This window comes from Ochlerotatus camptorhynchus, unplaced genomic scaffold (assembly GCF_037179485.1).
Source record: "Ochlerotatus camptorhynchus isolate MF236.1 unplaced genomic scaffold, CSIRO-AGI_Acam_v1.1 ptg000309l, whole genome shotgun sequence".
Lineage (NCBI taxonomy): Eukaryota > Metazoa > Arthropoda > Insecta > Diptera > Culicidae > Ochlerotatus > Ochlerotatus camptorhynchus.
The window spans coordinates 666,940-678,227 of NW_027040797.1; the positions used below are offsets into that span (position 1 = coordinate 666,940).

Below are 11,288 nucleotides of genomic sequence, written 5' to 3' on the forward strand. Positions count from 1 at the left end.
GTATTATTTGAAAGAAATCGTCCCAGCTTTTTTTTTTTGGAAAAAATTCCGTTTCGAATGTCGAGTTATTTTACTATTTTATTCAATACAGGGCCTGTCAATACAGGGACTGTAAATGATCTACGTAGATAGCTTATGAATAATCGAACACCGATTTCCATCGTCGATATAATCAGAAGCCAATATCAACAGAAAGTGGAGAATGTACTATGCTCAGTTCTGAATGCATGAATCAGTGAGTGAGTTATTGTTTGCGTATTGTTATACACACACATTTTTAGACCTGGAGTAGAAGGTGATAGCTCTATTTTAGGCCATTTAAAGAATGTTCATACTGTTCATACTGGATACTGGAGCATGAGACCAAACAAGAAAGATTCCCTTCCTGGGTGACTGCTGGCTTTTGCTTGAACCTGGGCTCAGGCCAAATTCCCGTCGACTTTCTCCGCCGCCATTAGCAGAGCCTCTTGGTCTGCATCATCTGCGATGTCTGGCGGGTTTCAATCCAGCACCTCCTTTAAAATTTCTGAATGTGTGGCCGACCCACCTCCACTTACGTTCCCGAATTTCAGTTGATTGTAAACCGAGCGAAACATTTGAAGAATAACTGCTTCCATGGGTCACCCATTCACGCTACTCCACTGCATACAACCCGGCGAACAATCACTACTATTCAATGCAAGTATTTATTGTTTATAAAACTTTCCGATTTCAACCAAGAGACAATGAATCCCACCGCTTCGAGTTGAGCCTTGAGCGCGAATGCAGATTTCAAGCACTTACCAAAACCGGCCGATCGATGGTGAATGGTGATGGTGACCGACAGGAAGCACACAGAGTTCGTAAATTTAGGAAAATCTTTTGCACTAGCAGCAATCAATTATTATAATTGCCTTAAAAAAATACTTTTACTAAACAGAACTCGAACCAACTTTAGTGGACGCCACCGGCTTTGACTGATTGACAAATGGCGCGTTTGACGGTTTGAGAAGGTAAAGTGTAAAGCCCTACAGTAAAAGTATGGACGACTGTCACCACAAAACTGAAAAAAGCTGTTCCAATCGAGCAAAGCAGTGCATTTTGACGGTTCGATTGGAACAACTTTTGACAGACGTCCATACTTTTACTGTAGGGCTTTAGTAAAGTGGTAACGGGTGTAACACTTTTAAAGTATTTTCAAAACGCCTGCCGAAAAGCGAGAAAATAACGGAGAGGAAACAATAAATCGATGCTGCATAGAAAAAAAATACCCTAAATTTAAGTTCTTTTAACTTAATTTTGGGTATTTTGACTTCCCACTCTCACTTTTTGGTGTTGTCAAAAACGGAACGAGAGATTCGATTTTCTCATGACTATCGTTCAATAAGCTACTAGGTAGTGAGTAGCAGATATTTTCAAATGTGAGTCAATTGAACTTAATTTTGGGTAGAAAATACTCACGAGTAAGTAACTATTTTTGCCGTACATGCTAAGACAGGAATACCTAAAAGTTATTGTTCCCGAAGGGAAACCAAATTTTTAAAGCAGCAACTTTTTTTTTGATGCAACGCTTAAACTGTAATTTATTTATCATCAATAAATAATCATAATAATAATTAAGTAAATTACTCACAACAAAGTGGTTTCCTTTACCACTAGACTCCGTTTTCTGATTTCCCTCAATTTGGCGAACTTGAGTACCGCTACCCTCACCGTAATCTGTTTGGTGGGTTTTCTGGGAGAAACACAATCAGGTAAGTAAATGAATTAATCTCACTTCTTCTCACTACTTACAGCTTTGAACCACGATTTGAACCGACCGATTCTTGTTGCACTATCTGTTAGCTAATTGCGAAATTGAACTCAATAAACCACTTTTACTGTTGAATTTAATTGCTACAAATTGCACCGTAAACAACCGACTTTTGTTGCAATGGCGAACTTATCCTTTTCTATCTGTTTTGTTTTGTTTTCCTTATGTACTATCTCCACTATCATCTGTATTGTTTTGTACTTTCTACTACTAACACTCCAGCGCGCGAGCTGTCATGCTGCAGCTATGCTCGTTAACTAGGGGTGTCCAAGCGGCGTCTCAACAGTTATAGTCGCAATTGGTTCCCGAGATTCTATCCGCCAGACTATGAATATAGCGACTATACTAAAAGTCGGTAAAAATAACGATAATCGAACAAAAGTGCACATACCTAAATAATCGGTAAACATCGATTACCTTAAATTAGGTATTGATGGTTGAGAATCGTTAATTACCTATTTTGTAACGTTACTTTTTACCGAAAATTACGTTTTTTTTTCTGTATTATTGGTTTTTGCAATGCTATCGCGAGCGCTGCAGATGCTATTTTTAAGATATTTTTCGGATTTGATGGTACATTTTGTACCCACTCAGAATTATAAAAACACGCAAGTATATTCAAAATCGTTGCAAAATACATTTTAATTGTGATTTTTGATTGACGGTCGTTTGATATGAATATCACTGATCGACCACTCTGCTTTCCTGGCTGGTTTCCGCAAGCCGTCGACAACTCGAGTACCTTTCCGGAAGGATTGCAGCAGCCGGAACAGGAACAAGCACTTGAGATGCCAGCAAGAAGACACGACGGGTGCCTGCGGGATGCTGAGGTGGGATTGGCCTCTAATAGCTAGAAATGGATAATATAAGCAAAAAAATTATATTTTACCATGATTTGATAGTCTTGCGTACGAACTCTGGTTCGAACACATAAGTGAGGTTAGTTTTTGTTTGCAGCACTAGTCATTTTTTTGTTATTTGCTTAGGATTATTAATAGGTAATTATACTCACTATTCGTATAAGTCGTCGTTGAAATTTAATTGAATTATTTGATTTTCGGTTTCATTCAAAAATTCTTCACACTCGTCTTCACATTACTTTGGTAACTTTCACTACAATTCACACAAACACTTGCCATCAGCGTTGCTGCTCGTTGCATAGTGACTAAATTTTCACCTAATTTTAGGTAAAAAATAAAGTAAATATTTGAAAAGGCTCTTTACTCATAATATAAATAAAAAGTAACGTTATTTATCGGTAAATTTTACCTATATTCTGGGTATTAGTATCAAAACCTAATTTTAGGTAAAATTAAAACCTAATTTTAGGTAATCTTATCTTAGCGTGTAGTCAAATGTAAACTATCAGTGATAAATAATTTTTGAACTATTTACATTTTGCTTGAAATTTAATCAATTTGACATTAAACTCAGTTTAATCATATCGAATGATTACAAATTAATTATATGTTTCTAAAAATTAAGCATCTGATATTAATCCCGGTTTAATCATGGTTGATTAGATTGTAGATTACCTTTTTTTGAATAAATTTTAATCATTTTTGATTCTATTTTAATAATTTTTGATTGAATTTTAATCTTTTTTGATTATATATCAGTATTGAAAAAGAATAAAATTTAATGCTGGAAAGATTATTTTGAATTTAATCATGCATGACTACTGCCGAAGTAATCATGGCTCGGACTCAATAAGGTGAAGCGGTAATCTGCACACTTTTTAAGCTTTTTTTTTTATTTAATTTACCTTTGAGTGTACGAAATAACTCAGATTTGGAGAAAAAAAACTACAGTTACTCTTAAGGCCCAAGCGCAATGACAGCGGAAGCGGAACGGCAGCGGCAGCGGAAAAGCCCGATCTGAGAAAGCCTACTTGTCGGATTGAAAACTAGTTAGAACCAAATCGACTTCGGTTAGGCATCTTGAGGTAATTTGTGACAACTGTCAAACTTTCCGTTTCCGTTCCGCTTCCGCCCACATTGCGCTTGGGCCTTTAGCTTGCGAGTAACTGCAGTTTTTTTTCCCAAAACTAGGTAAATTTCGTTTGGAAAGACAATTCTCTGAGTCAATTAATCTCAGTCGCTTAGTTGGTATGATTGGCCGTGTATATGTGAGCATTTTTTTATTTGTATGAAGCCAGTTCATGTTTTGTTGTTTTTGACATCATCCACATCCAGAGGGCCAGTCACTTCGAATGTATGGGAATGGTAGGAAACCATTTGGAAATGCATGAGAATTTTCAGTTTTTATTCATTATCGTCTTTATGGGCAGTTTTAGATGCACAAAAATTGCACGAGTACATTACTATGGTGATAAGGTAAACACTCGTTTATTTGTTTCCTTCTGTGAAAGCATGTTTAGTCACAAATCGTGGATTTTCTGATATTCTCCATACTGCAAAAATGATTTTCCTACCACTGAAGGGGCGACATCTCTCGGATCTTCAGTATATCTACTACTCAAATCATATAATTAATTGCACTCTATTTAAATATTGACACCAAGTTATTAAGAACTATTGCGACTATTTAGATTATTCAACCTCAATTCTATATTTGAGCATTCAAAATCTTCTGCAGGTATTAAAACTCACCTTTTTTTGCATCAAGCAGTGCGTGGTTTTTTGCAGACAAAATCAGCTGGATGAATTGGAAGGAATGGGTCCAAAGTACACATAACGCGAAAAGAAACAAATAAATAAAGCCCAAGATTGGTAGGATGTTTAGCAAAATTTGAGGACGATGGAATTAAAATCGCTTTAGTTTAAATAAAGACATATTTTTGGGATTGTGAAATACTATTTTGTTTATCATTTTTTAATCTGATTTAGAAAGTCGCCGTCACCATAAAAAGATTTGGGCGATTTTATTTTTTCCTTTGGTAATTTAGCCGTTCCGTTTTTTAAATGCCTTATAAAAAGAATTAAATTATTTTTTTTTTTTTTTTTACTTTATTATAGAGATTTTTAGCCATAGGCTAGTTCATCTCTTGAATTAAATTAATAAAAAATCGATATCAACTTTGAAAAATCGATTGTAGACATCCTCAATAAAGATAACTTAAATATCAAAATAGACGGGTCTGGGGAAAAGCTGCAAAACCATGTGTTGAGTCGATCACTTTCAATTTTCAAGTTAACTTGTTTGAAAAATATTCAAGACTGTTACGTTAGATGAGCTTGTAGAAATAAACTAAACAAAATAGCTGCAGTTTAGTGAACTATACTCTTTCGGATTGTTCATAATTATTCAAGCAAATGTACCTCCTTAAATGATATTGTATTTTTAGTTAATTTATATTGTAATACAACTTACACATATCTATCTTAGTTGAGAATATGTTACGCTACGTATCTATTTCCGCAAATCGTCCGAATTGATATTATACTTAGCCTTCATCTGGTCCAGTTCCTCTTGCTTCTTGTCAACATCCAATCGTTTGAAGGCCTTCGTCGATTGGTAGTACAGCACGACCAGGTACCGGTTACACACGTTAAACCCAGACAAATGGTCACAGGCGTTCTTGGCATCGAAGATGTCCTCATAAACGACGAAGGCAGTTCCACGAGTTTCCGGTGTATTGCCCCTGAAAACATTTTGTTTTATTTTTAGTTGGAATCAATCCGAATGAATTAATCTAACTTACACTCTTATCTGCCGAATGGCTCCATATTTCCCGAAAATATCGTACATTTCATCGGAGGTGATCTTGTAGGGGAGATTACGCACATACAATACCCGGTTCACCTCAGGAGGTAATCGCACCTATGGAATAGATAGAGCCATATTCATCAGTCGGAAATTAATATTTAGATGATTATAACACCGTTTTACTTACATTGTTCCTTTTCTGCATTGCCAAAGCCATAATGAAAGTGTGTTTTGATGGTTAAATTTATCTTAAACCTGATAAAATTGGGAAAAGAATGTTTGGGATAAACGATTTGCGAATGAAGAATAATAAAGCCAAAAAAGAATGTGACATTTTGAAATGTCAAAATCCGCATGCTAGAAAGGCGTTATCATATGAGCGTTACGATCGTTACCCACTACCCAGCTATAGCTCTCACATTTATACAAAAAGGGCGTATGATCTAATATTTTTCGACGAGAAGATCAAGAGTTTTTTTTTTTTTTTGCAACGCAATGTGAATTTATAGTTTACATATTAGTATATAAAGTTTTGAAATCTATATTAAGGCATTTTTAAATATTGAAATTTAATCGATTCACATAGTCTGACGATTCAATAAAATTAGTTAAAATCTTGAAAAAAATTTAATGTTACCATTTGTCACATACTCTCCCACTATCCGATTGTGTTGTTTAAGGCCATATGACAGCTTATGTCAATGCAAGAAGTAAATTTTCATGCAAAATTGTGATTTGGAAGAATTTAGTTACAATATTTAAAATCGGAAAAAAATAGTGTAGCAATCATGTTTAATGTTGATTAAATAGTCCAAAACAGTTCATCATTGTGGTTCGCGCGCTGTTTTAAAAGTCAATGCAAACGCGGAAGCGATAAAATCCAAACAAAGCAAAATGTTTCGCAGTCGAAGTTGGTTCGGAGGAGGCTGGAACCGTCCTAAAAATCGCCTCTCACTGGATCATCTCAAATATTTGTACAGCGTTTTGGAGCGGAACACTACCGTATCGGAGAACAATCGCGGTTTACTGGTGGAATCTCTTCGATGCATAGCCGAGATCCTCATTTGGGGTGACCAGAATGATTCATCCGTGTTCGAGTAAGTATATGGAATGGAAACATCGAGCCAAGTGACCTTCAGCTGATAGCAAAATTTTATTGCTTTGCAGTTTCTTCTTGGAGAAAAATATGCTTTCATATTTCTTACACATAATGCGCCAGAAAAGCGGTGGATCTAGTTTCGTCTGCGTTCAGTTACTGCAAACACTGAATATTCTTTTTGAAAACATTCGAAATGAAACGTCCCTTTGTAAGTAGGCATTGTTATCAAAGGGAAACCGAATATGAGAATGATTTGTCTTTTCAGATTATCTTCTTAGTAACAACCTAGTGAACTCAATCATCGTCCACAAATTCGACTTTTCCGATGAAGATGTGATGGGTTATTATATACTTTTCCTCAAGACGCTTAGCCTGAAGCTGAACACGCACACGATACACTTCTTCTACAATGAGCATACGAATGACTTCCCTCTATATACCGAAGCAATCAAGTTCTTCAACCATCCTGAGTCGATGGTGCGTATAGCTGTTCGCACGATTACTTTGAATGTGTATAGAGTGCAGAATCCCAACATGCTTCAGTTTATTCGCGACAAAACTGCTGCTCCTTACTTCAGTAATCTGGTTTGGTTTATTGGGAAGCATATTCTGGAGTTGGATTCATGCGTGAGGAATGATACCGAGTAAGTTTGCGTCGGCATGCATCAATCAGAAGAAGAAAAAATATTTCTTTATTTTAGCCACCAATCTCAGCATCGTTTGGCAAATCTAGTTGCAGAGCATCTTGACCATTTGCACTATCTGAACGATATTCTTTGCCTGGATATACCGGATCTGAATGCGGTCCTGACGGAGCATTTGCTTCACAAATTGCTCGTTCCTTTGTATATTTTTTCTCTGACCCCTTCGCCACCTATTTCGATGGCTGTCGTGACCAGAAACCTGGCGGCTGTGCTGAATAAGGTTGTCGATATCGATATTAAGGAGATGAACAATCCACGCGTGTCCAGCGTGGTCGCGTTATTCCTGCTCTCACTCGTTTTCCTAGTGATAACTCATAGGCCACTTATCAATGCACTGACCTGGGTCATTCTGAATGCTGATCACACGGTGTTCAAAGAAGGGGCAGCTCAAATTCTGAACTCGTACATTGAAAATCGCGAGGTAGTGGCACTAGGGTTTGGTCAACCCGTCGAAAGCTTGGAAGAAGCACTGGAAAGTTCGGTGGCGTCCTCGAGCAGCTACCACTATGATCACAGTGCTGAGGAGGGCAGTAGCAGCAGCACGTCCACCAATCATGATCAACAAATTTCGGGTAATTATATAATGAAGATTTTCAAGGTTATCTACTACATATCTTCTGTTGAATGTGTTTACAGAATCACCAAGCCCTCCAACGCTGTCGGACGAAATAGAAAAAGTCAACATCACCGACGAGGAAAAGGAAAAACTGCTGCTCAATGCATATCGTACACCTGAAACAAACAGACCGTTCCTGGATATGGTTCTTTCATCGTTGGACTGCGCTGAGAATGACTATCTAGCTCTTTTGGCGCTTTGCTTATTGTATGCCTTGGCGAACAACAAAGGTATGTGCCATTATCATCCAATTCCTATTTTATCATTAGACTCAGTTCCTAATAACATACCTAATAGAAACTCATGAATCAAGTATATATAGCTAAAAATAATTCCATTCTCGCTTGTCATCCACGCTATCCACACTGCTATGCATAACTGTCTGCTCAAAACCTGAACATGCACCCCCTTTATGGAACTCAAACTTCGGGCAATCGAACGGTAGATGGTTGGTTGATATTTCTCTTTGTCCTATTATAATGTTTACTAATGATATTGTCGAACTTATTCCAATCCGAATCAAGAATGAAAATTAAAATTGATAAAATTTTTCCAGGAGTTAATGCGGAATGGCTGGAGATTGTCCTGAATCGTTCGTCACCATCGGGATGTTCCAAGTACAATATCATACTTATAGAGAAACTTTTGCAAATAATCACGCTCTCCAGTCAGCCTTGTAAGTATCGTAATTAATAAATCAGTCCGTTGATGTTTAAGTTGGAATTGTACGTTTATTTTAGCCTGCCGCATTCGATTGGTTACGATTGAGCTAACGCTGAAACTGCTGTCCCAAATCGTCGGCGTTGGCACCACCAACGTTAACATCAATGAACTACATAGGCTCTCCATCATGTTAGCTCGCAATCAGAGTATGACTGTTCTAAGGAATTTCTATAAATCGGAAGACATCTTCCTGGACCTGTTCGAAGATGAGTGAGTAGAGCTTCGAACACGGATTGGCCTTGTGTTTTCAAATGTTCATAATTCTTAGATACAACGAAATGGTAAAGTCGATTCTGAACGTGGAATTCCTGTGCAACGATTCCACCATATTGCTGCCACCAACGGGGACTCCGCTGACTGGAATTAAGTTCAACAGGCGATTGCCTTGCGGTGAAGTGGAGAAGGCGCGCCGTGCCATCCGTGTGTTTTTCTTGCTTCGCCGAATGTGTCAAAGCATCAGCGGCGAAAAGGAGCTTCTGTTGCCCCTTACGAATCCCAATCACTGTGTGCAAATTGACAACGCTCTTGATTTGAGTAAGATGCTCTTGTGCTCGAATTATTGTTCAGGAGATGTGAAGATTTTTTTTTTCATTTCAGATAACAGTGACCTGATAGCATGTACCGTGGTGATGCGTGATGCGACAAAGTATCGACGATTTTTAGTTATGGACATCCTTCAGTTGATATTGGTAGAGCCGGATAGTAAACGTTTAGGATGGGGTGTAGCCAAATTCGTTGGATTCCTGCAGGACGTCGAAGTGAACGGCGATAAGGAGGATTCCAGAAGTTTACATCTCACCATTCATCGTGGTGGTGCCACAAACAACCGTACACCGATACTGTCCGCCAAGTTCATGTTCGATGACCACATCCGTTGTATGGCAGCGAAGCAAAGGCTTACCAAAGGTCGCAGTAAGGCACGGCAAAAGAAAATGTTCCAGATCGCGCAGCTGTTGGAGATACCTGGCCAACTGAACGACGCTCCGTTTCAGTCACTAACATCTTCCAGCTCAACGGGACCCAGTGGAATGTTGCGGCCAAACAGCGCCAGACAACCTCGGGAACATCGTCCGTTGTTTTCGACGGCGAACCGCGTCCCAGGGGTCGCGTCTGCCTTGAGACGGGACAGCATGCCCTCCGGAAGTGTTAGCAGAGTACAACTCAACGCAAGTCGCTCGATTGATGGGTAATGTTTTGCAAAAGATCACTGTAAATTTAATTTTCAGTTTATATTTTTATTTGAAATCATAAGTAAAATCGCAATCTACAAAATAGGCCGTTTTACACAACTGATCAAATTGAACCCGAAATAATTACCAGATGGAAATGTTCAAGATATGACACGTCATTATAATTTTAACATCCACAAAAAAGCTGTATACATCATTCTTAATTTGCCATTTCTAGAAATACGGCTAAATCCTATAGTCTAAATAGAGTGAGTTGTACTTTCCCTCTTTTCTTCAGGAGGAACTCAATAATTTACTGTACTTTATGATGACCTTCGAGGACAACCGGATGTGAAAGTTACCTATCCTAGACATTTCCTTTATTGTATAAGTTGAACGAAAAACAATCCCGATTAATAAAATAATGTTGCTAATTGTTGTATTGTTGTAGCGACTCTACGGGAGCCCGTCGGAAAAGTTCCAACACAGCTCGTCGGGATCGGGAGTCCAGCCAACCGATAGCCGTCAATGTGGCTAAATCTCGTGAAACCTCCCGCAACCGAGCCGGAGGAACGCCCAGATCCCGAGAATCTAGCCCACGTATTCCGAGACCACGTTCGGAGGAGATTCCACTGGAAGACTTTCGCCGCTCGCAGAATTCAAGTCCCGTCTCGCGTAACTCGTCGAATGTTCCATCACGGTCCCACACCCCGTCTCGGTTGAGCCTAGAGCCTGTGGCCGTTGTTTCCAACACTAGCGGTCAATCGGTTGTTAGTAGTAGTAGCAGTACTGTCGTAACGTCGAAGGAATCCACCGTTCCAACTGTGGTAGCCGTCAACTCGAACTCCACGACGATCACCATACCCGTGGAATTAAGTCCCACCTCCGAGGAAACTTCGTTCATTGCGGGCGAAGAGCGGCAAAAAAAACGGGGAGTCATTGAAACCGTGTGAGCCGCATGGTAAGGTTTTGGTTTTCTATAATGGGTAGTTCAATATTGTTTTCTGTTTTACGTTTTAACCAATGTCAGGACTAATTGAAAATTTTATCATTGTGTAACACTTATGTAGCTGAAGAGCTGGTTTATTTAGTAGAATAAATAGTCTTATTTATGTTCGTCAATAGTCAAACATAACTCAACATATGTCGAATTAATTGCCGAACACTTCTGAAATCTATGGGGTAATTGTCACATCATTGCAGCACCCTCAGATGTTATTGGAGAACTAGGTCTCCAGCTATGAGCACCGGAAGGCTTTGCAATAATTTCTGAGACACTTAAAAAATCTCTGATAGGGTAGAGAACTACTTCGGCCTAATCGCCCATTTTGGGCCTATCGAGCAGAAAACTTCTAATAAATCCATGATCTCAGAGTTAACAAGTCAATTATGCGTTTAGTACGATACTTTAGTTAATAAGCTACCGAACGAAGTCAATGAGAACGCGTAATATGACCGAATCAATTTTTATCTTCATCCGATAGGCCGAAGTGAATTCATTGGCGTTTCAATGGCG

At 38.6% G+C, this 11,288-nt stretch overlaps 3 protein-coding genes across 3 annotated transcripts in view; 1 reads left to right on the forward strand and 2 right to left on the reverse strand.

Annotated features, from left to right (window-relative positions):
• Nasp (Nuclear autoantigenic sperm protein) overlaps positions 1-936 on the reverse strand; it is a 47,187-nt gene extending 46,251 nt beyond the window's left edge. Inside the window, exon 1 of the mRNA XM_065229201.1 lies at positions 784-936. The gene's annotated coding sequence lies outside the window, so the exon portion shown is untranslated. The remainder of the gene's footprint in view (positions 1-783) is intronic.
• A 4,138-nt stretch (positions 937-5,074) lies between these two features.
• Positions 5,075-5,772, reverse strand: Sf3b6 (splicing factor 3b subunit 6). The gene is made up of 3 exons (XM_065229213.1): positions 5,649-5,772; positions 5,457-5,575; positions 5,075-5,396 (listed from the first exon to the last, which is right to left on the reverse strand). The coding sequence occupies exons 1-3, from the start codon at positions 5,676-5,678 to the stop codon at positions 5,165-5,167; spliced, it is 381 nt and encodes a 126-aa protein (XP_065085285.1). The 5' UTR covers positions 5,679-5,772; the 3' UTR covers positions 5,075-5,164.
• Positions 5,773-6,165: 393 nt separating this feature from the next.
• On the forward strand, positions 6,166-10,907 carry ema (C-type lectin domain containing ema). The gene is made up of 10 exons (XM_065229193.1): positions 6,166-6,558; positions 6,629-6,768; positions 6,826-7,204; positions 7,262-7,836; positions 7,901-8,110; positions 8,437-8,556; positions 8,621-8,813; positions 8,872-9,137; positions 9,201-9,789; positions 10,224-10,907. Exons 1-10 carry the CDS (start codon positions 6,356-6,358, stop codon positions 10,723-10,725), a joined length of 3,177 nt encoding a protein of 1,058 aa, XP_065085265.1. The 5' UTR covers positions 6,166-6,355; the 3' UTR covers positions 10,726-10,907.
• Positions 10,908-11,288: the final 381 nt, after the last annotated feature.

Excerpts from the sequence above, each read along its gene's own strand:
- Sf3b6 (XM_065229213.1), bottom strand. The coding sequence starts at position 5,678 with ATGGCTTTGGCAATGCAGAAAAGGAACAAT. Across the intron at positions 5,576-5,648 it reads CAATGCAGAAAAGGAACAAT|GTGCGATTACCTCCTGAGGT; the intron begins GTAAGTAAAACG and ends TCTATTCCATAG. Across the intron at positions 5,397-5,456 it reads GCCATTCGGCAGATAAGAGT|GGGCAATACACCGGAAACTC; the intron begins GTAAGTTAGATT and ends AAATGTTTTCAG.
- ema (XM_065229193.1), top strand. The coding sequence starts at position 6,356 with ATGTTTCGCAGTCGAAGTTGGTTCGGAGGAGGCTGGAACCGTCCTAAA. Across the intron at positions 6,769-6,825 it reads TCGAAATGAAACGTCCCTTT|ATTATCTTCTTAGTAACAAC; the intron begins GTAAGTAGGCAT and ends TTGTCTTTTCAG. Across the intron at positions 7,837-7,900 it reads TCATGATCAACAAATTTCGG|AATCACCAAGCCCTCCAACG; the intron begins GTAATTATATAA and ends ATGTGTTTACAG.